The sequence below is a fragment of the Agelaius phoeniceus genome, chromosome 3 (assembly GCF_051311805.1).
Source record: "Agelaius phoeniceus isolate bAgePho1 chromosome 3, bAgePho1.hap1, whole genome shotgun sequence".
Taxonomy (NCBI): domain Eukaryota; kingdom Metazoa; phylum Chordata; class Aves; order Passeriformes; family Icteridae; genus Agelaius; species Agelaius phoeniceus.
The window spans coordinates 5,360,276-5,387,765 of NC_135267.1; the positions used below are offsets into that span (position 1 = coordinate 5,360,276).

The 27,490-nt window shown below is 41.3% G+C and overlaps 1 protein-coding gene across 4 annotated transcripts in view; it reads right to left on the reverse strand.

Moving 5' to 3' along the window:
* TFAP2D (transcription factor AP-2 delta) overlaps nucleotides 1-27,490 on the reverse strand; it is a 54,085-nt gene that overhangs the window by 8,395 nt on the left and 18,200 nt on the right. For all 4 annotated transcript variants that reach the window (XM_054630485.2, XM_077176496.1, XM_077176497.1 and 1 more), the window contains 3 exons: nucleotides 25,519-25,637; nucleotides 17,405-17,546; nucleotides 11,159-11,272 (listed from right to left, as the gene is read on the reverse strand). In XM_054630485.2, coding sequence (XP_054486460.1) covers nucleotides 11,159-11,272; nucleotides 17,405-17,546; nucleotides 25,519-25,637 — 375 coding nt within the window. The remainder of the gene's footprint in view (nucleotides 1-11,158; nucleotides 11,273-17,404; nucleotides 17,547-25,518; nucleotides 25,638-27,490) is intronic.

Genomic DNA, 27,490 nt, shown 5'->3' on the forward strand with positions numbered 1-27,490 from the left:
TCTTTATGGTCTTGCAAATAAAAGAAATTTGTGTATGTATTATAGAAGCTGGAAATATCTGCATTCATTCATTCATTCATTCATTCATTCATTCATTCATTCATTCATTTCCAGTAGATTCAAATAATATAATCACAGAGTCATTCAGGTTGGAAAATACCACCAAGATCATTGGGTCCAACCATTCTCCCAGCACTGCCGAGCCCATCACTAAACCATGTCCCCAAAAGCCACATCTGTGTGGTTATTGAACACTTTCAGGGATGGCAAACCCACCATTTCCCTGGGCAGCCTTTTCCAATACCTGACCACCCTTTCAACTAAGTTTTTCCTAATATCCAATCTAAACCTCTCCTGGCTCAACTTGAGGTTGTTTCCTTGTGTCCTATCGCTTGTTACCTGGGAAGAAAGACCGACTCCCACCTGGCTACAATCTGCTTTCAGGGCATTGTAGAGGCTGAGAAGGTCAAGTAAACAGTAAGTTTAATAGAGGATTAAATGGAAAAGAAACTTTCTGGCCTACAATTTTTGAAACTTTCAATTTGGGAACAAAAGGAATGATACTGTGTTCGTTTGCCTGCTCAATAGACCCTGAGAAGTAAAGTGGGAATACTACCTTCAAAACTTAGAGGGATTGTCTCAGAAATGATCTCTAGGGGTGGGAACAAACTTTAATGTTCTGCAATGCTGAACAAGACTGTAGAAAATCCCAGAATGGGACAAAATCTTATATTAAGATACGTATGTGTAGGTGCCAACTTGTAGGTGTAAACATCAACAGTGCCAAACTCCTGTTACCACCAAAGAGGACTTAATGTAGTTTCCTATCTGTAAGAGTCTACAGTGATTTGATATGTCCTGTGACATCTGGAACACCTGCACAGATTTGATAGATATGATACGGGACTGAAGTCCAGCCCACTTCTAGATGTTTTAGTGCTGGGCAGGTTATCCTTGTGTATCTCAAATTGTTTACACAAATGAATTGAGCCCTGGGGCTTTGTTCAATACACTCACAGAGGTCTGGAGAATGAATTAGCATATTAAATGGATGTGTCTCCTTGATGGTTAGCTGCACCATTCCCCTGGCTACACTAGGGGCTCCATCCTAAATAAAAATGTGATTTGGGTGCTATTCGAGATGTTCTGAGGTACCCAGACATCTATGTCATGTGAACAGGTAATAATACAGGGGGTTAGAGGGGACCAGGACCCTTTTAAAGCAGCAGTGGGTGGGTGGAATACCTAATAGCACCTAAAAAAGCTCAGTGATATCTTGCCCTAGATCTTCATTGACTACATGAGAAGCTCAGACATCCAGCTCACATAAAAGCACCAAGATATTGCTACTTTATCCAGAGCAGAATTTGAAACTTCTGATTTAAAAAACTAACGCTCATAGGAAAAGAATGTTTTGGAGTAAGTAAGGGGTCTCCTTCCTTTACAGTTTAGCCTTTTAGTTACCAGTAACCATTAAATATGGCAGCTCTCACCAACATAGCCTTATGTCTCTTATTAAAAAGCTAACTCTTTTTAGTGAAATGGTGCTGCAGAGTCTTGTGGTAACTCTACTTTCAGTTCCTGATGAATAGATTCTTCTCCACAAATGGGGATATGCAGAGCCTTTTAATTTTCCCATGAAGCTTATTAAGAGAAATCATTTTTTAGAAAATTTCTAACCAGCCCTTCTTGCCAAGCTCCTATGAGGGTGTATTTTATTAGGCTCACTTTAGGTAATGAGCATAAAAAGGCCGAGAGATATTATCTTCTACTTTATCTTACATTTCTATCTGTAATTCCCCCTGCTCTAATTTTGGTGGTCCTTACTTCTCTGCAAGTTAAAGTCTTTGAAAAATTCAAGAAAGTTGGATAATTTCCCTTTGCTGATGAAAGTAAGTTTCAAGTTTGGGAGAAAATCTGATTTTACATTTAAATCAGACATAACAGACAGAAGATTAATGGCAGAGCATTCAAATGTGTTTCTTGAAAGTCAAATTTAGCTGCCTGATTTTCCAGGCTAATTGAGCTCACACTGAAATGTGGGTTAATTTTTGGTATTCTCCATACCTATGAAAGGAGTTGCTTTCATTATCATACTTTCATTTGGTTTTATAAGCCTAAAATTAAACATGGTGGTTTCATAATGGAGTCTTCTGGGTATTCTCAGCTTTGTAGTGCATCCCACTACAGCTCCTATAAACCAACTTTATTGTTCTGAGAGGCAAGGCTGAAATCTCTGATTCTGGTGTTGGAGAGGTGCAGAAAGAAGGCAATGAATATCAGGCCAACACATTACAAAGCCTGGTGCTTGAGGATATCCAGACCTGCCTGTAATTCTGCCCAATGCTATGATGCAATTATGTCTGCTCATGTTTTAATGATGGCCTTACTTAAAAGTGGAAAGATCCAAGTGTGCCTGAAGGCTTGGAGTCTCATTTGGCAACCACCTCAAGGACTCCTCCCTACCCCAGGCTGGTGAAGCTCTGACATGAAGCAAAGGAAACAGCTTCCCTCTCAGTGGGGAGGGGGAAGAGGCCATCTGCACAGAATGTTTACATCCTCATTTAAAATAAATAAGCCCTTTAAAATAATAATAATAATGAAGACAAAGCAACCTTGAACTTATTGGTCAGATTTTCTTAGAACTTTGACTGTGAAAACTCCATGATTATCCAAATTCAACAGCACAGAGCTGATGACAGATGGGAAGATATGATATGACGTTTAATGGCTGTAAAGGAAATGATAAAATATTTGTATCTCTTCACCGACACAAGTAACATCTGAATATAGAGGCGGAAATATTGACTTTGAGGTGCTTCTGTTTCAAGGTCTCTCTTGTGAAGGTTGCCTAGAAAGTTAAATGTTGATAACTTTACTTCAGAAGCTCAGAAGGTCTAACCATGATAAAAGTTAGACTGATAGTTAAAAATCAGAACATGGGCAGTGTATATTACAGGGATAAGAAGGATCAGAGTAGCAAACAGTACAGAAGTTGCCTTCAAACTAGGCTCTCATGTTTTCCTTCTGTTCATAGCCTATTAAGGACAAGTCCTCCTAAGCAGATTGATCTCCTTCTACCATGTGTAAAACCCAAGGAGAAAATAGGAGGAGAGCTTTAGAGCTGGGGCCCCAAGTTTAAGATAATCTATTTTGGCTGATGCCCCAAATTTAAGATAATCTATTTCATATCTGTAAATTTCAGACTTTAGGGCTCATTTTCCACACTAAGAAGAATTGCCCAGGCAACAGACCTGAAACTTCCAAAAACTGTGGAGTGTTTCTGAACTGTAGACCAAAGTTTAAAACATTTAGTGGTTCATCTTTACTTTATGGGAAGGCAAAGAAACAGATGAAGTTCATTCAATTTACTACCATCCATAAATTTTTCCAGTGAGGAAATGTAGCTGAGAAGCCCTATTGCCCTCCTCAAATGAGAGAGACCAAGAATTAACATTTCTAAACATGCTCATGACAAAATGCAATCGATTTTGTAGCCTTTTAATTTGGAAAGGAGGGGAGGGCATTCCTTTTTCTTTTGGGAAACATGAGAGTGCCTTAAATTCTTTAAGAAATCTTAAGTGCTGTGTTGAAAATCTAAGCACCTCCAAAGATTTTTTTGCATCTTTGATGAATGTATGTACATTTTTTTCCCATGATTATGGAACCTAGTTTTTAATGAATCAGATAAAAAAAAGAAAACAGATTTTTGTCTGTTTTTTTGACTCCATAAGTTGTGACTTTAAAGGAATATGGTAACATACAGCTCATTACAAAAACCTATTAAAATATTAGAAATTAGAAAGGATTTAGTTCATCAAGAGAGCAGGACAAGATGATTGAGACCTTACTAAGTAAAGATCAAGGAAGGAATCCCTTGGAAAGGAAGTGAGGGAATGATACCAGAAGAAGGCACTCTAAGACTTATGGCAAATAAAGAGATGAGGAAAAAAAGTAAAAATAAAATTATAAAATTTAAAAAAAGAAAAAAAATAAATAAACAATTTGTTGGTTCATAGAGCCTCAGCACTGGGCACCAGTGTTGCTCCTCTCAGTTCAATCCAAAGATTGAGGGAGCTCCTGGAAATCAGGGAACTCTAGAGGGCACCAGAGGTGTTTCACCATAAACTTCGTTGTGCACCAGGCTTCTTCCAGTCCCTGCATCCAAACAGGAGGCTGCTGCTGTGAACTGAGATCACTGGAATTACAACAGAAGCTGCTCTACCTCCTGATAAGCAAAGTGTAAAAAAAAAAAAAGAGAGAACAATGTACAAAAGGGGGTGAGCACATCTTTGAAGACAACCCACAAGTAAAGTCTTTGGGCTTGGCTTCTTGTTACAGCTTAAAGAACACGCTGAGCTTCAAAACCTGTTTCAGTGCTCCGTTTTCCCCTTTGGAAAGAAGGATGTTACTTTCTCACTGCTCCCAAAGTCTGAGATTCTGGTTTCTTGTCTGTCACTTTTCGTGTCACCTCGTCAGCGTGGTGCCAGGCACTGGCAGGAGGCTGACAGCTCCAGGCTCAGCGAGCAGCTGAGCGACAAAACTCTTGTCTCAAACGGTTTCACAGGAAGGGAGTTTCATATCAGCTGGATGGCTCGACAGAACACAGAATAATCCATAAGGATGCTGATTGCTTTCATTACCTAACTTTAGTATTCTGAACTTATTACTCTTTGTGTGTCTGTTTTTATAAGGTTTCTGCAGTGAAGGGAGTGTCACGTACAAGAAAGTAGTTTTCCCTTTGCTGTTTTGCTGTCTTTATATATAAAATAGAAGACCTGGGTGTGATTTTGCATCTTGATGAAATGTAGCCTTGAAGTTAAAGGATCAAATGCAACTGCAGTAGTCAGTGGATAATCTCCTTTCCCTATATGATGGATGGCATTAGTCGGGTATCTGAAATTTCCAAACACCACAGATTCTTAGAGACACAATTGTCCCGGAAGCAAATGTAGAAGATATATCTATACCAAATTTTACAAGTGAAGAAAGTGAGGCTAGGAGGGTGTTTGATGAGGTCATGGAGTCTGTATGCATAAACCAAGACACAGACATAGATCTTGTGAGTATAATCTCAGAAAGTCTTCTGTTTGAAAGGTTTATGTGTTATGGCTTTGGTATTGCAGCACAGAATGTGGGTTATTTTTGATGGGTTTTCTGCTAACTCTAGTTTACACAAGATTCTGGGAAACCAAGAAAAGAATTCTGTTAAAAATTAAAAAAAAAGGGACAAAACTGTTCTGATGTAAGGGCAGGGTAAGAAGAAAAAGACATGAAGACATATCAGTTTAACTTTCAGGTTCCTGGCTGAATCTCAGATGTGACAGTGAAATGGAAGAGAGAAGAAGGTATGTGTTCTCTCTACTCGACAGGAGAGAAATAGTATCTAAATATATATATATATATATATATATATATAGATATATATATATATATATTTTAATTGCTGCCTTATTGATTTGCATATTTGGTCCAATAAGAGGGTTACCCTAAATGCTGATCTGAGTGGCAGATGCATGTGAAACAGGATGTCTCTTCACACCTAAAATGACCCCAGGTCTCCCCATTCACCAGACAGGTGAATCACTCTAAGGTTCTTAAGCTGAAGCTGAGGAATGCTGTTGATTCAGCTTTAGCTGCATTAGCAAAGTGAAAATACAGAGATTCCTCAGGCCATGAGTGACCTGGCACAGCCTGGCCCCACCTCTATCAATCAAGCGTTTTGACCTGAAAGTAGTGGCCATAGCCAAGCTTCCAACTGAGGCAAGGCTGAGCAGTGCCTGGGAATTGTTTGGGACAGAAAGAGGTGGTCTTGGCCAAATTCATTCAAGGAACCACAGAAGCATCCAAACATTACAGACATTTGTGATCCAGGGTCCAGGTCTAAAGGCACACAGTTGATTACATTAATTTTTGTGTATCTTTTGAGTATCTTTGTGTATCTTAATTTCTGCCTGTCTTCTTTCTGTCTTTGAAATGTGACACAAACACTTCCCTTCTTCACAGCAGGAATCTCTACAACAGGGAATAATTGGTTAATCTGCTCTGGTTCTCTGCTCTGGAGAGGCCTGGATGCACTAAATATGTGAGTAATGCAGAAATACCACAGAGATGAGTGATATGGAATGATGGATATTTCCCACACTGACATGCCTCAGATCTACCTGTACAGCCTTAAAAGGAAAAGGATGGGGTTTGATGGTTGTGTTGGTCAATGTTGATCCAGATCCAGCAGAAGAACCTGTTGATTGCAATGTCACCATTCAGCTCTGCTGATTTAGAGGCAGAATTACATTGTTGGGGATTATCCAAGATTTCACCATCTCCCCTCACAACTCCCTGTGTCATAAAATCTCTGAGTGTGTATGTCAGAGCCCTTGTGTCTCCAGGCAGATTTATCTTCACCTGCTGCAGGTCATGATTGCCCTGGTTTGCTGTTTCTGGGCTTTTCGAAAGTGAATTATTCTCAGTGTTTTACATATGTTTTGCTTACATCTATCCTTTTGCTATCTCTAAATGTTACAATCTTACAATGCTAAAGAAAGATTTATATAAGCTGAAAGGTCCTGAAAAAAAAATAGAGATGAAGCCTCAGCTGTACTGACATCTGTAAGATTTGAATCTGGTTTAAGTTCCATGAGAAATTAACTCCCTAGCTTTTCCCTCTTCCATACTCAGGTGCATGCACATGTAAACAGAAACCTCACATGATTCTGAGGGATTCTGGGGAAAAACCCTCTGAATTATAAGTAAGAGAAGGTATTTTAAAAGAAATTGAGTTTTATGTAAGTACTTTCCTTTTCTCTTTCATTTTTACTTCTCTTTCTTTTGCTCTTGCTCTTCTCACTCTTTGCTCTCCTGATGATAGTTATGGTCTCTCCACTTTGAAAGTAAGGGGTGAGAAAAACAGGTTCCTCCCATTAAGCTGTAGAAAATTTCAGGCTCTTTTCTAGTACTGATATGCTGACTTTGCTCTCCTTTGTAGTAAACCCACAAATGCTTTGCACAAATCAGCCTTTAGAGGACAATAAAGAGCTTCTGTGTCCGGACAAAAAGAGTCTCAGCACTTAGTAATGGAAATGGATTTTTCCAGGTTTTTTTTTTTTTTTGTTTGCTTCATGGCTTCAATATGAATTTCTCCTCAGAAACTGGGTGTGGGGTAGCTCAAGTGGTGGCTTTCAGGCCAGGCACAACCCACAGGACAATTTGTGTTCAAGGTGTGCAAGACCAGGCTGGGTGGGGCTTTGAGCAGCCTGATCTGGTGGAAGTGTCACTGCCCATGGCAGAGAGGCTGGAACAAAGTGGTCTTTAAGGTCTCTTCCAACCTTTCCAGCTCAAAGAAGAGCTGAAGGATAGGTTGGGCAGCCCTACAACCTATCGCCTCTTCCTGAATGCAGATTTATGTAATGCTTGGAAATCTGAGCTACCCCAACACTTATCCTGTGAGATTTGGGATCCAGCCCTGGCAAGGCAGGACTTCCCTAAATCTAAATTTATAACACAGGCAGCACCTTACTGGCCTGTAATAAGGGCCAGTGCTTCCAGGATTTCTAAAATTACACTTTTATTGGTGATATATATGTTCCACTGTACCCAGGAATAGTTTGGGTTAGTGCTAGTCAGACCAGGAGGAAAAAAACCCCAGAAATTCTGCAGATGAAGAGAAGCTCAGATGGCCAATGCCTATTCTCTGGCACTACTTTTATCTGCTAGTACCAATATATTTGAAGCTATTTGAGGTTATCAGTATAACTTCAACAGCCTACTGAAAAGCAACGTTATCAATGTATATTCTCTGCAGTAAGGTCCTCTAAAATGTACTGAAAAGGGAGAAAAGTTGAATGAAAAAAGCATAAAATGACTCTGGCTCAGGTAGTGGACAATATTTACTGCTATTAATGTAAGGGTCTGAATTGTCTGTTCATGATTGAATAATACTGGAAAATCACTCCTCATGGAGCATTGAGTTTTGAATTCAGGTCATGATGAACATCTCAGATAGCAGCTGCACAAACAGGGGTGTGCCAAAGGTGTACAAGAGTCTCTGATTTTTTGCATAAGGTTGTGCAAAATCCAGCAGTTCTCAGGCTCACTGGCAGCTCCTTTGAAGATTTCCCTTTTTGTGCTTTGTGTGATATTTGAGTTTGGAGTTTGAGCAAACCCAACACTTCTGATCCCTTCATGGGGACTATCCTGTACTTCAGGTTGGACACATTTGCAGATCTTTATGAACTAAGACTCAGTGGAAAAAAATCAGAGAGAAGCATGAACTTGAAGATTTAAAACAGAGGAAATGGGGAAAAAACTGCTTCCATCTGATCTGTGCCAGGCTTTGAACCCTGATCTTAAAAATTAACATAGAACAGGTAACATCAGGAGAAAGTGGAGTACACAACTCTACACTGAACAGCTGTAGGGGAATTTATTCCTAAAGAAAACTCCCTTTCACCCCAATGCAGTAGAGGCTGGATCCAATTCCACTCTAGATATCTGATGTTATAGCTCTTCAGAAAGCCTTTCAATATCTTAGAACTTATTTTAGTCATAGACATTTGTGTGATTCCTCTGATATTTTTTATGGTCATAAAAATTCTCTTCAGATTTCTGAAGATTTCATCATAACATAGAATCATGGAGTGGTTTGGGTTGGAAGGGACATTAAAGATTCTCTTGTTCCCCCATGGCAGAGGGTTGGAACAAGATGAGATTTAATGTTCCTTCCACCCAAACCATTCTATGATTCTGTGATATTTAATCTCAAGAAGACAAGTAGTGGTAGTAGGGGTTGAGATGATCTGGGTGTGAAGACTGATGGATTTAGGGAATGGGAATAATGATTTTTTTTGCCTACATTAGGTTTAGCTGTCCACAGTGTAAGTGACTAGTGTGTACTAGTTGGCTAATCTCCCATTCTGGTGCAGATCTAGACCAGACTGTTCAGCCAATGGAGTTTAGAGAACAATTCTAGCTACACTGATGTAGACATCTATGTTAGACCTGTTTAATTCAGATTTCTCGAGCTCCACAGGTGAGATTCCTGGACCCTGTGGCAGAAGATGTACAGCTGGCTGCAGTGGAGGCTCCTACAGGCACCTGAGCAGAGTCAGAAGTCCAGGTCAGAAGCTGATCTGACCTCAGCATCTCTACACTAGCTGGAAAAGAAATATGGTCTCAGCTCCACCTCTGGGTCTGGCAGCCCTCACCATTCCCTGAGCACAATTAGAGAAGGCTCTGATTTAAGGCCAGGGAAGATCCTGTGCAGGATCAAGGCCTGTGCTCCTCCAGGTGCCCAACTTCAGTCCAACACTTGAGCTCTGCAGCAGACATGAAAGAAAGTGCTGACTGATCCAGAGCTGCCTGCAGAAACTTTTCCCTCCAACTGCTGAAGGCATCAGAGAAGGAAGGATGGGAGCTGTACCAGTTGATAGTTTTGTAGCTAAAGCCTTCAGCATTTTATCCTGACTACTATTTCTACTTTAAACACAGGAATCCTTAGGGATTAGCTACCTCTTACCACATTTCCTCTGTGTGCATGCAATAGGGAATTATCTCTTTTTTCACAAGCTTAGGTAGCTGATTAAAATCCCTCTATGAACATTCTGCATAAATAAGGATGTTTCTCTTGATGTGTGCATGTAGTTGGGTGTTTTGGAGTGTGTATTATGGAAAATATAAACACAGCTGGGTGCTCTGTGCATGCACATGCACAGCACTGCTTGAGGAAAGGAGTGGGATGGTCCTGGTGTGTTCTTACACAGGTGGGGTGCACACAGATGTGTGTGAGAATAAACAGGAATGTCAGGAATGTGTTCACTTGTGGATGGGGAATTACCCTTGCCACTCCACATCTCAACAGGTGTATGGAAGAAGTGGGATGTTGGGTATTTTTGGGATTCCACTCCAAGTCTGAGAGACTAAACATTAGTTATCACAGCACCTATCAGAATGTTAGTAGCTAACAGATGTTGGGATATTGGGACATGGAAGTTGTCTGTCCAGCCAGTGAAAGAAGAGTGGCTCAGCTGGTTGTGCTAAAGAATATACAGCACAGTTCTAAGCCTTTATAGTGCTATGAAACTGGCTTAATATTATGGTTTGTAAACAACTCTCTGGGACAGTTCGTCACATATATTGGCTACTGGATGGAAAAAATTAGCAATCAGTAGCCTCAGCAAGTCATGTATTCCCCTCTGTGGCCTGAGCAAAAGACAGGAGCACCTCCAGGATGTTCCATCCAACTTATCTTTGATAGATAAATGACCCCACGATTTCAAGGTGGCCCTCTGGAAGATCCCACATCACTCCTGACTGTATCTGACACATTGGCTAAAGCAAAAAGGTGAAATTGCAACTCCTCCTTTATTAGCTCAGCAACTCCTGAGCAAATAAACTTCTGTAACCCCAAAACATGTATACACTTTTATACATAATTAGCATAAAACTTGAATGAAGTTTGGACTTGGTGTGCATACATGGGTCTTTGTGTTCAAAACAACTTCTAAGCCTTTTTAAACCAGTACATTAAATATTGTTCAAGAACCAAGTCTAAATATATCATCAGTCTGGCTTTTTGGTGTGAGTCAGTTTTCATTCTCCCAGATTTTTCCAGCGTGTTGTTTCAAATTAGTGCAGTAAAATTGTTTTAGTAGGTAATGTACTTTAAGGCCAACCTGCTTTGGAAGCCAAAGAGTTAATAAAATGGTCCTGGTAAGATACTGTCAAGTGATCTCAGCAGCTTAGAGGAGCTTCTGGAACTATTTATTTAATTGTAAAGGATGCAACCTCTTCTTCCTATTACTTCTATTTTGATTAATTTACACTAGTTCAGAACTTGAGTTTCTGCTTCTGGACCATCCACTTGTAAGCTGTGATTTGGCTCACATTTAAAGAAAGAAAATTTTATGGGAGGATTTGACCAGTAGATGCAGAAAATATCTTATTCAAACTCAGATTGTGGTCCTAGAAGCAGGTTGAATGCAACAAACTTGAACTACATTGCTGGGCAAACCTGCATTTTTAATAGGCACAGCCAGCAGGGATTATGGATGTTAATTAATTATTTGCATGTCTTTTAGGTTAGGGAACAAATACCATTAAGACATCATATGCAGTCTAAATCAAAAGTATGGATTTTCAGTTTCCTCTTTCAAAATCATACCTGAAATGTGTTAAATGTCTCTGGATGTCGAGGTCTAATATTGGAGTCGGTCTGGAGGATCCGAGGGGTGATCTGTCTTGACTTAGAAGGTCTTGGAATTCTTTACATATTTGTCTAAAAGGAAAATGGAAATCCTTCCATAAAACAGGTGTAATCTTTCCCATAAAGCTGATTCTCAAAACAGTCCCACCTTGTCCTGAGTGACCTCATTCATAACAGAATTGCTTGGCAGAACTGTTGTTACAGAAATTAAAGACAAACAAATCCATCTCTGGCTTACCTGCCCCAAATTCTCAGAACTAACAACATCCAGAATCTCTTGAACAGGAATATTTTCCCAGTGAAACCATATTAATGCTAACATTTTAAAATGTGATTTTAAAATCCCTGAATAGGACCCATTCTGGCAGTGTAAAGTCTAGCTTAGCTCACCTACATTGGCAGCAAGCCTTATGGTTAAAGGAATTGGTGAATTTGCATTAGAATATACCTGAAATGTGTAAATTACTCTGTTATTTAGTTTGTGTAAATACACCAATACTTGTACATGGGCTTGTGTACATTGTGGGCACTGCTTTTTCTGCAAGTTGAAGCTCTGGACATTTTGGACTTGCCTTCTTGACTCCCAACCCTTAGGACAAAGGGGGTGTGAAGGAGGGACCCTTTGTAGTGAGAATTCAGGGTCTGTCTGCTCTGGTCTCCCACCAGCATAGTAGCCCATCTTCTGTGTAAAGGAAGGATGGTCTCACTGTTTTCCCTCTCCCCCTCAGGCTTCTCTGAGGCTTCTCAGGATGCCTCAGCACCTGGGGGTTTAATTTATTCCCTGGAATTCCCCTATATGGCACCTAGCAATAGGAAACACCTGACAATAAGGCCTTTTGTTCTTGTGTTGTTGCTTTGCTGTTTGTAAATTAGCCCAGGAATGTTCTACCGACAAACTTTTAAAAAGAGAAACCAAATCAGTTCCATTTAGCTCATGTCCTCAGAAGATCATTATCTGGAACATGAATGAACAGACATCACTTACTTTCACTTGGTTTATGATTCAGTTAATTGAAAAAAGGAAAGGGGACCTGTCCAAATCAGCATGGAGCTCTCCATTGCCTGTACTGGAAATAAAGGCACTAATGGGGGATCAGGAGGGCATGGTCACCTCCAGATGATCAGGACACCCACTTGGGGACCTGATCTTTGTTGGGTTAAGCTGGTACTGGCCACAGTGACTGCATGTAGCCTGGTAACAGTGCCACCCAGTGAAGTGTAGAGTGACAAGGGCCACCCTCACACCTGCAGACCATTTGTCACCATCTGATAACATCCATACAGTTATGTTCCTCTGGCAGCACAGATGCAACAACTGTGCCTAGGGCCAGTTTCTAATGCTAAAGAGCATCTCTGTTGGTCCATGATCCCTTTTAGGAGACTTATTGCACACCTGGTCCTAGATAAAGTTTGGGTTCTTCATTATCACTTTGTAACTCCTGTCTTTTGGGACATGGGTATAATGGAAAAAAATGGGTAAACTCAGCTCGTTGGTCTTTACAAAGTCCTTCACTGCTGAGTTATAAGCAAGAAAACTGTGCTAGGCTGGTTTTACCCTTCACTTTATGACAGTGATACAAGCTGGGAACAGAGATCTTGGATAGCTCTCTCTTGACTAAGAGGAGATGCAGAAACCGATTTCCTGCTGTGCTGCTGGACCCCATCCAAGCCTGATTTCTCTAAATGCTTGTCATCTGCATGGACCTAGACACTGACTGCTTGAAAAGACAGCATCACCCCAGCCTTTCAGGCAAAGAGAGGTATTCAGCAGAAATGTATGTAAATGCAGCATACAGTTTTAATGAATCAGGTCCTTAGAGGAAAAACAGTTCCTTTCAACAACTGAAAACAGTCAGTCATTTTGGCTTCTAAACAATCCACTATCCCCAGTCGGCCCTGTCAGCACTGCTCTTCTCTCCTTCCTCCAACCTCTACTTTCTACCTGTTGAAAAAGTTCATCTTAAAAGTTCTTTTATTTTAACAAAGGAAAGTGTCAGAACCAAGTGTGCAATTAAGTTCCCTTCTATCTTCACGTGTCAAAAGTCTTTAGTGAATGTTGGCAGATTGAAAGAAAAGAAAAAAACTTTTTTATTATACATGAAAACCTGCAAAAGGCAGTAACCTACTTTTTTTTTCAAGGGGATTTCTAGGCAAAGTGGTGTCTCAGAGCCTCCACTACCAGTAAAATATCACCTGGGGTAGTGACAGGGAGAGGGGTTGGCAGTTTTTTGCTGAGTTGGACTGTGATTTTGAAAAAGCAAAGGAAGATGGTTGTGCTGTCCTAGGGGGGCCACAGGTTAATAAAAATAGTCCTGGTCAGTCCTGCATAGAAGACATCTAATGATTTGTGATACATGGTCAGATGATCCACTATATGACCAGAAAAAGAGAAAAAAATCTGTACTGGGTCGTAACAAGAGCCCATGATCCCTACCAGTGGCCAAAGCAAATGTCTGGTGTTGAGTACAAGAGTGGGAAATGTGACCCCATGAATCTGATTTTTTCCAAGTGTGGCTGAGTTTCCAGGTATCCAAGGACCAGATATCAGAGAAGTGTCATGAGCCAGATGCTGAGTAGTCTGTGCTGGCTGTAATCAACTCCACAATAGAATTATTATTCACAGTATTCTGGTTGGGTCTGTGTAAATGTCTGTTCCTCTGATCATATGGAAGACCTTGTGCTGTGAACCCTGGGGTGTTTCCTGTAGGATGCTGTGCCTCTCCAGCAACTGGAATAGTTGACACAGCCTTCAGCAGTGTTGCAACCATCCAATCTGTGAACTGGTCAGGTTCTGTCCCCTGCTGTAAAGCCTCTCACGCTCTCCCATGCCTCTGCAAGGCAAATTACTTATCCTGAGACCTTTTTTACATTTCTAGGGTTGACGGGCCAATATAAAAACTCTTTGGCCAGAATTGTGACAATTCAGTCTTTTTTTGGAGCATTTTGGTCCATCCAGAAAACCATCTGCTTGCCCAAACAATCATCTGTTCAGTCAAAGGAGGTGAGTGGAAAGAAAGAGGAGGAGACTGGTTTCTCTCATTGTTTGTGCTTTTCTGACCCTTTCAGCTCTTTTCAGCCTGTTTCACTCCCATCCTGCCAATGCTGACCCTTGTGTTCAGCAGTGAACAGTGCCTACACAGCCCAATCATCTCTTCTTCCCATGGCAATTATGTAGAGCTCTCATTCTTCATTGTCTAGTCCATAAAACTGTTAAAACAGACCATGGCACCATCCTGTTGCATCAATTTGTGCTGTCCCAGGCAGGTCCTGAGTTTGCAAATGGAAGAGACCATTTCTATGAGGTAGCTTTGGAAGATGAAGCAGTTTAACAAAATGAGTGTGATTTGTTCCATGCTGGACAGCAATCTTGTTTTTGTTCTCTGTAATTCTACCAGCATAGTCTCAGATCAGGTAGGGCTGAGCAGGGTAATGAAAAGAGTCACTTAAGCTCAGTGGCCTCCATGTGTTGGCTGTTGGCATCTAAAATATCATTTTTTAGCCTTCACTGGCCTGTGGGCCACAGTTCTGTGCATGGCAGCTGAGCTGCTTCCACTCAGGGTGGGTGGATTGCTTGATTACAAGGTCTGGATGCCCTTGATGTCAAGGAGGCCTGGGAGTTCCTACTGGACACTGGAGCCTTCATCGTTGTGGACATTTAGGGCTCTGTTTCATTACCCACATGAAGATTTGTAATACCCAAGACATCCATGGCCATGGCAGATACAACACAGTAACAAAAAGAGATCTGTGTGCCCCTGGAGCAGCAGCTCATGGCCAAACTGGATAACCCAGTTCCACTCAAATGGCAGTGGGTGCCTGTGTTTGGGCAGCTGAACAGAGCCAATGAATTCAGATGTCTAAATCCATAATGGAAATACACCTAGATATGAAAAACTGTGGAAATCATTTTACCCTTTCCACTTGTTTTTCTCATCACCTATATTCTGGGGATTGTGGAAATTGTTCTTTCTCCATATTTTTCCTCAGGACCACACATGTGAGAACTTCTGTGGGCTTCTGGCTCTGTCCCACAGTGGGCAGCAGCAACACACACAGGCAGCAGCACTCCAGCACTTCCCACAGACAAAGCTTGAGTGATCTTACCACCCTGGAATTTCTGTGTTGGTTTTGGCAGCAGCATAATAATGCCCTGCTTTCTCTGGTGTCAGCACTCACAAGCCCATGAGTCAGGGAAGTTGTGGAATTGCTGAAATTGCCAACCTAGAGCTTCAGTATGGCTGGTGAGCAGCGGAAAGTCCTGATGCTTGTCTAGAGCTCTTTGCATCAGACATGTAGAAGCATGGCTGGGAAATGCCATGCTGATACTGTGATGTCGTGGGCCTGTGCCTCCTGGAACACCTGGGCAGGACTGGGAATCCCTGTTCTCCTTGCAGGCAGGAGAGGGCAGTAGTAACACACACATTGACCCATCTGTCCCTGTTACCAAAACTGACTGCAGGAGGATGTGGCCTTTCTATTATTGACAGACCTCTCTGAGCAATTTCCTGGTGCTTTTATCTGATAGGACAGGGAGAAAAGTAGTTTTGTTCCCAATAATTTCTGGATAACAGCCTACAAGCCCGAAGTTCATGGGGGTTAGAGGCAGGGCATGCCCATGATACCTCATCTCAGTAGTGAAGGAGGTTGAGAAAGTGGATATGGGGTGGTGAGAAAGGATAGTGAGGCTCTTATGTGCCCCTGAGTGGCACAGCCTTTGGGGACAGGACATAAAAGTGACCCCCCAATTATTACAACCCATGGCTTTGTGATTTCTCACTAGAGCCAGGGAAAAATGAGGAAAATTTGCATCATTTTGGTTGAATTATGTTCTGTAGATGGGAAAAATCCTCATCTGGGAGGCAGGATCTTAAGGGGCTACACAGCAATGGGGTGACACAACTTGCAGAGAGGAATTTCTTCTGGCCAGCTGCTTTATTTTCATGCCTCTGAAACCCCTGGAGCCCTTAAATGTGGATAGAAGTAAGCATAAGATAATATTCCACTGACATTATTCCTTTTAATGTGCAGGGGAATTAGAAACATGGTATATGAGGTCTCTCATCACATTCATAACCAGAAAATTCCTGCTGACCCACATGGTGATGCTGTTATCATCCCAGGGAAGGACCACAGACTATATAGACTATATTCATGGGATTCACAAGCATGAGATGTTTGAGTGCATCTCATCCCTGGGTCACTGTCAGTGCTCTGGGTACAAGAGGGACACCAAGGCCAGGAATCTTGCCAAAGCAGAATGACGTTGGGATACCCAGGCCAATCCTCTTGCTGGTCAGCCCTTCCCCCAAGTACAGGGAAATTCCTCCCTGTTGGATATATCACAGCCTGGAAGGGTTTTCAAACACTTCCAGCATGGAGGGGATGATTTGAGAGCTCGGATTTGTGGTCTCAGCTCTACTTCAGCCTCAAATATGAAACTGCAGTGAGCACAGCAAGACTGTGAACGTGTTCAAGGTTACCCCACACAGTCAGACCACACACCTAGGGCAGGTCTGCCCTACTCCACACAGACTATTTATTCCTGTTTCCCATGGCTCATGAAGGCTAATTCTTCCCTCATCAAGGCTAATTAACCTAGAAGAAATGTTATCCTAACATGATGTTACTGCTCCAGGGAGACGAGTGGCTTGTTTAGAGTGAGGTCTGATGCCTCTTTGTGTCTTTAATGTCTTTAGCAAAGCTCCCCTGCTGCTGTACATTGTTCCAGTGCCTTTGACTTCAGGGGAGCTCTTGCAGTCTGCATCCAGAGAGGATCTGTCCTTCTGCAAACCAGCTCTCCCCCAGCAGACTAATGATAATTATCCAACAGTAACCAGTACTTCAGCAAAGGCTCAGATCTCCTGCTCACACACAAACAGGAGACAAAGCCATTTCCATCCCATAGATCTTACCATGTAATAATGTCCTCTGTTCTCATCTAAACCAAAGCATCTGGGAAGATGTGCGTGCCCCCTTAACCGCAGGCAATGAGAGCACAGCCACTACAACCCCACTGCAGTAAATCAGGTCCCTCTTTCAGCATCTCTGAGGAGGATCTCACTCACCCACAGCCTGAGAGCACTGCTGTGATAGCAGCCACCACAATCCCAGCTCCATAGTCCCACTCCTCCCTCCCCCAGCCCACAGATCCAACATGGAGAAGTGACAGACCAATTTCTTTTTTCGCTTCCCCTCCCTCCTTACTTGGTCGCTAGGATCATCTTTTTCCTCGCTGTCTGCTCTTTCTGTTCCATGTGCTGTCTGGCAATGTGCTCTCCTACTGCCTTGGCAGGGAACTCTGTTTCACAGGTGTAGCCGAAATCTCTGGCCAAATGTAGCGCTTCCCCTGCGGTCAAACAAAATGGGTCAGTCATTTCTTAGGGTAATTATTACCATCATCATCGTTATTATATTGTTGTTATTATTGTTACAGTTTATTACACTCTTTGAAAGAAAAAAAAACAACCCAAACATTAGCAAATCACTTCTGTAGACAGTGATTCTCAAGTTACACATTTCAGCCCAATTGGCCTGTTGATGTTTAGGCATCAGCTGGTGCCAGGCAGAAGATAGGAAGGATATTTCTCTCATCAGATGGAAAGATGTCTCGCTCAGGAGAAAATACTGGCTGAGACACTTGGCCCTGTCTTGCCACCAGTGAGTATTGGGCAGCAACCCAATTTTGCAAGCCCTGTTCATCATCAATATTCAAGGTATGGAAAAGAGCAGAAAGGAGGAATAAACAACTTTGAAGACCTGAGTCAGCCTGTGGTGCTTCACTGCCTGTGTCTAATGGAAGAAGAGCCCTCTACCCCAGGAAAGACCCATGGGGATAACACACATTCCAGTACATTTGCTTGGAGGTTAAGCCAACAGTACAAGTGTCCCACACCAGAAAAGAGCAGACCCCAGGGGAGAACTCAATAAATAACCTTGTTTCCAGAAGGATTGCAAACAAAACTGACCAGGCAAAACAGCAAGGGAAAATGATGAAGATGGCAGTTGCACTGAGCACCTCTCTACCTCACTGCAAAGGCTGAACACAAGAACCCAACTCTGTGCTGGCTGCCAAACGCCTCTGGAAGGGCAGGACCCTCTTCACCAGCTTAGAGAACCCAGAATTTAATTTTAGGGTTTACTGAACACTCTGACCTGCGCGCTGTGACTCTGACAACCTCAGTATGGGATTTATCTGATCAAAAGCAGCTGCCTAGATTGTGAACAGCTGTGCCTAAGTTAGTTTTGCCTGGTGGGAAATAGGCACTTCCAGATGACACTTGCTCTCATCTCATTGCAGAAAGAAGAAATAGGTCAGCTACCAGAAGCGTATGTTGAAGCACATCTGCATGAGTGACTAACAGAGATGTGCTCCAGAATAGTTTTGGAGTTCAGGGGTTGTGGGTTTTTCACTTTTCTTTTTTTTTGTTTCAGAGTTGTGTGTTTGATTGCCATCAGGAGAAGCGGCATTGGACTCTGGCTCTTGAAGTTCAAAAGGCTGAAGCTGTCAGGAGGGATACAGGACATGCAACTCCTCACTTTGAGAATATCTGCAGTGGAATCCATCAGATTAAATGTCAATATTGATGTCTGACTTAATACTTTCAAGTCAATGGAGACAAAGTAGCACTTGAAGCATGTATCATCCTATCCTAGAGTAGAAGGCAAAAGGGAATCAGAGGAATTATGGAAAGTCTAGATTAGAACTCAGGAAATCACCTTCTGCCGACAGCATTCCAAGCCTAGTTTTGAATGTTTCCAGCTATGGAAATTCCACAGCTGTTCTGAGTAACATAATAAAATGTTAATTATTAATTTAACTTCATTTAATCATGAATTTAAATCATTAAACCCAGAAGTGCTGGTTTCTCCCTGTTTACTATGATCTGACATGAGAAGGTGCAACTGCAGTGAAGGTGGGGAGATGAATCCCATGCTCAGCAGGGCTTGGTTAAGCCAAGGAAGAGGAGAAGTTCCATGGAAACAGTGGTCCTGTGCCAGGGACAGTATGAGGAATAAGAAACTGCATGCACTGACCTCTACTTGAACTCCATTCTCCCTCTTCTGAGATATTATTGTCTCCCCTTCTGCCACTGGAGTTTTCATGGAAAAACACCTTTTGATTCCACAAGAAAATACTTTACTGTGTGTTTATCTGCCCCAGTTTATTCAGGTAGTGACAAAATTCATGCACCACTCCCAGGAAATCTGTTTGCTGATACCAGCCAGCTACAACCTCTGCAGCTGTAACCAACTTTACAGCAAAAATTGAAGATTATAGTCAAAATCATCTGCTTTCTCTGGATTTTTTTTAAAACATGATTTTTCAGTATTCCTAAAAAGAATGAAGACATTAACAAGCAATCAGTACCCCTGAGCTGAAAGGAGAAACAGTTTCCACTTAGTTTGCAGCTTCTACAAAAGTAAAATAATTTCCAGTGAAAGCAAAATGTGTTTCAGTGATAACAGAGAATCAGAACGAACAGGCATAGAGCTGACTGATTGCTTTGTGTTTCAAACATCTATCCCAGGCTTCTTCATGGGAGAGAAAGGGTACAAATTTAAGCCATAGATTTTACATTTCTGTAGAGCAGTTTCAAAAGGTCTATTTCAGAATATGCTTTTATTCTTCCTTAAATAAAGACTTGCAGAGTAAATCTATTTCAGAAGAGCACCAGGGTTTTCTTTTCAACAAAATTATGTTAAAATACTTTGTAGGTTTATCTTCATTCCAGCATGGAAAGAAAATAAAAGTCAAACCCTTTGAAGCTGTCATCAGGTGGAATTGCAATTTTCCAGACAGCTTCATCATGGTCCCAGTCAGTCCCAGTAACAGTACAAGGAATGTAGACAGCAAAGAATTTAAACATTTACCCATTGGAAAAGTGTTGGTTTCTTCAAGAGAGCAGAGCTTTTTGTGTTGAAATGTAGGCATTCATTTAACATGATCAAAAATTAAGTGACTGAAATGTGAATGTTTCCACTGACTGTTAGAAAAAAAAGGGAATTAAAATGTGAATGTTTCCACTGACTGTTAGAAAAAAAGGGAATTAAAATGTGAATTGTCATTCAAATTTATATTTATAAAGGTGGTTTATATTATTTTCTAGAGCTGAGAAAATTATACTAAACTGTTCTGATAATCTGAGAAAATGATTCAAAGGTATAAAACCTGTCTGGGGCTGGGGTTGTGACTGTGATATAAAACCATTTGAGCAAAAAGAAACAAAATTACTTATCTCTTCATGGATATAGATTGGTAAAAATGTAGATACAAATGTAATTACTGTTTTTAATGAAGTAATAATTAAAATAATTTAAATTAAAATTGAAAATATTTTTTGCTGGAAATGGAAAGCTCACATATACTAAAAATGCATGTTAGAGCTATACATATTTATTCATATAAGCATGCATATGCTATAAGGAGCAGACATCCTGAATTTGAAGTACAAATTCTAAATTAAAAAAAAATTTAAAATTTGGACTTGAGAACACTCTGCAGAGCATAATTTCTCCTATCTCATTGTTAAGCAAAGATGTAATTTCAAACCAGGACCAAATGATGATTTGATATTTAGAAGTGTACTGTGATATACTTTTTTTTTGTGACTAGATATCCCTTTGATTACTGTACAGTAGGATTAAGTCTGCTTGCTGGGGGAAAGTAGTTTATACAGTGTCATAGAATATGTTCTTTCTTTTTCTACAGCACAATTTGGACAAACATTTACTTTGGGAGAAAATGTGTAAATGTTGGAAATGTGGATGAATTGACCTTTTTCTTTTACCTTAGATTTCCAATCTTCTGCCTAGTTGTTATTTACCTCATGACAGGAATCACAATAAAGGCAGAAACCACTTAATCCCCTTACTTTTCTAGTTACTTGCCTTGTTTCAATCTAAATTCAACCTAAAATCCTAATTCTAAAAAGCTAAAATCCAATTTCCCCGTGTGAAAATGTGGATGAACCGACCTTTTTTCTTTTACCTTAGATTTCCCATCTTCTGCCTAGTTGTTATTTACCTCACAGTAGCAATCACAATAAAGGTAGAAACAACTAAAACCCCTTACTGTTATAGTTACTCGCTTTGTTTCAATCTAAATTCAACCTAAAATCCTAATCCTAAAAACCAATTTCTCCATGTGGAAATGTGGATGAATTGACCTTTTTCTTTTACCTTAGATTTCCAATCTTCTGCCTAGTTGTTGTTTAACTCACAGTAGCAATCACAATAAAGGTAGAAACAACTAAACCCCCTTACTATTATAGTTACTTGCCTTGTTTCAATCTAAATTCAACCTAAAATCCTAATTCTAAAAACCTAAAATTCAATTTCCCTGTGTGGAAATGTGGATGAATTGACCTTTTTTCTTTTACCTTAGATTTCCCATCTTCCGCCTAGTTGTTATTTACCTCACAGTAGGAATCACGATAAAGGTAGAAACAACTAAAACCCCTGACTATTATAGTTACTTGCTTTGTTTCAATCTAAATTCAAGCTAAACCCCAATTTCCCCGTGTGTGACACCCCCAGCTCTTCCCTCCTGCCAAGATAAAGAGAAATGCTGGGAATCTTGGACTCTCCTTAAACCCAGCTCTGCATCTCCTGCCTCTCGTCTGCAGTTTGACAATTGACCAGCGAGCTTGGCACGATGGAAAAGGGACAAGTGCTGGGGCAGAATGGGCAGGGACAGCTCTGGAAAGCCTCAGCACCTTGAAAGGTTTCTGTGGGCAGGTGCAAGGAGCAGAGTGAGGGTCCCCTGGGGCCAGCAAGAGTGAGAGCTGCTCCGATGAGGAGTGAAGGCAGGAGCTGTGTCCCCAGGAGAGGGACACTCGGCATCTGAACCTCCCACTCTCCTCGGCTGAGCCTCCTCCGGATGCTCTACCCGGCAGAAATGTTACTCAGGGGGAGGAGGGACGGGCGGGAGGTGGAGGGAAAGTTTATTCTATTTGTAGGGTGAGAAGGGAGGAGGAACAAGTGGAAGGATGTTTAAACAAAGGCTGGTGGGGGAGAAGTGTGATAGTTGAGAGCACGATGAAAAAAGAAACCACTGACCTATTTTGCTCAAGAGTTTTTGTCCCCAAATGATGAATGTCATTAATTCTCTGTCTAGGAAATTTAGTGTCTTAATCAGGTTTGACAGAAAAACAAACTCTCGGATTTTTTATTAGTTTTTCTTCTTTTTTTTTTTTTTAATCTGATGGTTTAAGAATCATTCATGCACTGCTTTAACCTGCATCTGCAATCACATTTATGCCTTGTTAAGTGACCCATTCAAACAGAAGGGGGCACATCCCCCTTTTCACGTCCTTTCTTGCTTCTGCTGGACAAGCTTTTGACTCTTTTGAGCCCACATTTCCAAGCTTAGCCTTGGAAATACTAGTATTTGTCTGAGAAGACTTTATTTTACAGCTAATATGTAGGAATCTTCCTTTTGGAGCTCGTAAGAAAAATGACCTTTCCCTCCATCTAGTCCAGGCACTAGAGGGCATCCCTCGCCTGCAGGTTACACAAAGATGTGTCCCCAAACTGCTCAGGAGAGCCCTGCAACACTGACTTCACCCTCCCTGTCTGCCTTTCCACTCGTGGTGCTGATTTATGTGCATGACAAAGAGAACAGAACTGAGCTGTCAAACAATTCTTATTTTGGTCCCTAACAAAGACTCTAAAGATGTGACCTGATCCAGCCAGCAGTAAGCTTCCTGCAGCAGAGCAGAACTCCAAAGAGAAAAAACTTTGCAGAAAACAGGAGGCCACAGAGTAATGTTCATAAAATCTGGACCTTCATGTGGCAGCCAAAGCCTAGAAATAAATTTCAGTTCCTCCTTGAGTTTAACAGACTCCCCAAAACTCAATGATTTCGGTATGTTTTAGAGGAAGAGAAGTATGAGTCATGACAGAGATTTTTGACTTGGTTTTGGTCAATAAACACAATAATGCAACTAATTATGCCTTATCTTGTATCACAAATATATTCAAGAGTTTGGGCATGCTTTTATATTAAAGATATATTAAAACCTCAATATATTGAAGACTGGGAGGACTTATAGTAATAATAAATTCGGAACCATCTAAAGAAGTCAAGAGTGACACAGTCCTGGGTTATTATGAGAGGTACACAAAGTGTGCTTGATATTTTAGAGATTTAATAAAACTAACAAATTATAATTATTATTTCTATTTCTCTATTGCTATCACACAGAAAAAGCTCATGTTGGGAGTTGGAGAGGAGGGTTTGAATCCTTCTCTCTGGATTCTCTAAACCACAGAATGAGCCTGTGTCCTTCCATTTCTGCCTCCTCCAACAGCAGGAACTGATGAAGGATGGTTTTCCTTTAAGAAATTGTGCTGTAAGTTAGTTCCACTTAGAAGGAATATCTGCATGTCCAAAGTGAGAACAGCTTATACTACCAAGAATTCAATGAGCACCACCAAGTTTGACCCAGAATTGGTTACACAGACAGGAAATGAGCTTCACTTGGTTTTCTGTGGGAATGTTAATATGGTGGTGCCAGTCCCAAAAATTCCATGGGATAAAATTCACAATTAGCATATCCAGGCAAAAAGGTCTCTGCCAAAGTGAGCTCAGGCACATTAGTATTTGTCTTTAGGACTCACAGCAAGGCAAGGCAAAGCAAGGCAAGTCCAAGAACAGAAGCAACACCTTCGGCTTGAAAGCAGGTTTGTTACTGGCTTTGAATAAAGGGCAAGGAGGTGGGCACAGCTCCATTCCTGGGAAGCAGGAATCTAACCCTGACTTAGAGTAAAGGTTCTCAGCCATCAGCCCAGGTCAGCAGCTGTCAGACAGGTACCTCCCTCTCAGTCTCTTCTGATGAATGAACAGCTGGTCACATAGAATCCCAGAACCATGGAATGGTCTGGGTTGGAAGAAACCTTAAAGATCAACCAGCTCCATCCCCTGCCGTGGTCAGGGACAGCTTCCACTATCCCAGGCTGCTCCAAGCCCTGTCCAGCCGGGCCTTGGACACTTCCAGGGATCCAGGGGCAGCCACAGCTTCTCTGGGAAATCTGTGCCAGGGCTTCACCACCCTCACAGGGAGGAATTTCTTCCTGATTTCAGCTTAAAGCCGTTGCTCTGTTTACTAATAAAACCCAGCTGTGTTTTTTCTACTCTGACCTGGGATGCCTGAATGTGGGAACAGCTCTTGCTCCTCTAACTTGGTACCTTTTCTACGACTGTAACTCCATGAGAGGTTCCTCTTGCAAGCAGGTGTGATATGTATATAAATACACACCTGTATTTCAGAGCAGCCCCACTGAACTTCCCTGTGCTCAGTGACCCCTGAAAATCTCAGTCTCTTGTCGTAGATGCTGAAAATCATCAGTGTTGAGGATTCAATGCTATTTCTGCCTTGAAGAGTCTCCATCCTTTGGGATAATAAAAAACTCACAAAGTCCTGAGCAAGCTCTTCTAATTGACCCTGCTTTGAGCAGGAGGATTGGCTTGGGAGATCACCAGAGGTGTTGTCCAGCCTCAATCCTTCTGTAATTCCATAATTCCGTGGTAATAGGTGCTGAGACCTCAGCCTACTTGCCTAGATCTGTATGGCCCTTTCAGGCTATGATTGTAGAAGGCATTGACCTTTAGGATGAGCTGAGTTCTCTCAGCATCAAGGAGGAGGGATCTGAAATTCCCAGAGCTGCAGCTCACAGCCAAACAACAAACTGGGTACTTAGTGGATTCACCCAGAACAGAAGAGATGCAGGTAGAGTTTCTTCCCTTTGCCTGAGGGGTTTGAACCTGCATCTCCCAGCTGAAGGTTTGAAGAACCTGGCAGTATTTGGTGAATGATATTTAAACAACAAATAAAGGCCAAGAAAGTATCTCCTGAGCCTGTCTAGATATTATCTGAAAACAGATTTCATTCATTTATGTGTGTGGGGAAAAGGCTTGTCTAAATATTATGCTTTCTTATGGGAGACAAAAAAAAATCATCACATTTTTGGACCAGCTCCAGGAAATTCATAAGTTAAAAAAAAAGAAAAGGAGGATAAACAAACCTACTTACAGAGTTAGTATAAGACATTCATCTCTCTCACAAGAACACTCAGAACATCGATTTGTAAGCACAAATCAATGCTGAGGAAACTGCAGAACCAAGACACTTGCTGGGAGCCAAGATACCTCAGAGTAAACTTCCATTCTGCAACTCACTCTTTCTGTGGCTTTAGGCAAGTCAGGTCTCTTTATACAAAATACAGATTATGGAATTTAACCCTATGGCTGAAAAGGGTTGCATGCTACGAAACATTTTAATTATGGTTATATTATATTGCAATATTAAAGACCCTACCTTCTACCAGGGAAGTCAGGAGTGTGACATTTGCTGCTTTTCTTCTTCCTGCAGGCAAATTTAGTCCAAGTCTGTCTAATTTTTCTCTCAAGCAGCGTCCTCCGTTCTTGGATTTTGCTCTGTCATGAGAGAACAGCAGGAAAGAGAGATATTTGTCATTATTCTGCACCTTTTCCCCATGTTAATATAAGCCAAGAAATTGTGCACACTTCATTGACAAATACGTGGGGTAGTGCCTGCAGTAGTGGCATCCATGGGAAATATTTCAGAGATGTATTCTTAATTTCCTGCTTGCTCTAGGTGATTCTTTAACATCAGCTTTTTGGCAGAGTTAGAGGCTGTAATGCCTGTCATGGGGGCATCAGATCTTCAGGCAGTTTCCACCTAGTGGAGCCCAGAGTCCTGATTTGGGCATGACACCTGGGGTAACAGTGACTAAATGTAAATATTGACAGTGCAAACACTTACACCTGATTTAGCCAAGCCAGGCTCCAAAGACAAATTAGACAGAAACATGACCTTAGAATTAGATTAAACAGATATCCACAATGAGTGAACTTTACTCATCTGGCTTGTCTGGCTGTAAAAGGAAGCCAGATAGCTACTTAAATGTAGATATCTATATGGAAACCAGCTCTAACTACCCCTCTATAATTTATGTAGAGACCTGGGCATTTAGAAATGTTGTCTCCTAAGCCCAAAACTCACAATTAATAAGGCCAAGGCAATAGGAAATGCTGAAGCTAAAATCTCAGCCATCATTGGTTATCTGTACCCCTATGCCAAACATCTATATCCCATTGTTCTCACAAAATGGGTCCTGGTGTGTCCCAGCTACTTTTCTATAGTGTTTGAGGCATTTCAGACAAATTCACTTATGCAGCAGATGTAGGTTCAAATTCTTCCTCAGCCTGAGGGAATTTTAACCTGTATCTTTCAAACAGATGCAGCAGTCAGCTGACAGCAAATAACTAATGTTAAAATGCTTCAACAATGAATAAAACAGTGACTGGAACCCTGATATCTCCCATCCCAAATGAATGACCTGTCCTTTAATTAGATAAGAGTCTACACCTTTGCTTTTTGTACAAGAAATACATAATTAACCCCAAACGAGATTGAAGGGTCCACAGCTTAGAAAAAGTAATCACTGAGTAGCAAAAATAATTAGCTAAATACTTTGAGGTTCATGTTCAAGTTCCTTCAGGCAGAGGAGGAAACCAAACACAGAGTATCACCATTTGGATGTCTGCTTTTATGCATTAAAAGATAACAAAACTTTGGCCACATTATTTGTCAGAAATATCTTCTGAAAGGATTTTTTTCTTTATTCAGAAGAACACTTTATTCCCAAAGCAAGCTATTTGGGAAGATAGGTAACCAGTGACTGCTGACAGGATGCAGAAACAAGCCTTCAAGGTCTCAGGCAAACAATCAATGAGATTTTGTTTTCCTACATCTTTCCTGGTCAAATACACAGTGCTTGAGCCTGTTCCCTAGCTGTGAAACCCTCAGTTACAAACTGACCAAATCTTTTCCCTTGCTCTCTCTGATTCATAAAACTGAATTAACACATCCAAACTGCAGACAGGGAGGAGTCCCTGGCTTTTGCAAACTCCTAAACCATGCCAAGGATTAATTTGGGAGAGGAGATATTTATGGGGTGGGTCAAAATGGGGGGGTCATTCAAGCATTTTAACAGAGGAGAGAAGTGAGGGTCATTCAAGCATTTTAACAGAGGAGAGAAGTGAGCCCCCACATTCAAGTCGATGCCCTTGAATCCATAATAGCTTGCACTGTATTGATGAAATGTGCAGCACGAGTATTTAAATGAGAATTAGCTGAGGGTTTCTCCAGGATGAAACAAACAGAGGGGAAAATTTTGGTGAATGTAGATTTTGGATTCCAATGCTCATAGAGGCAGTTGAATGGGACTTACACCTTGGAAACAATTTATAGTCTACAGTCATTA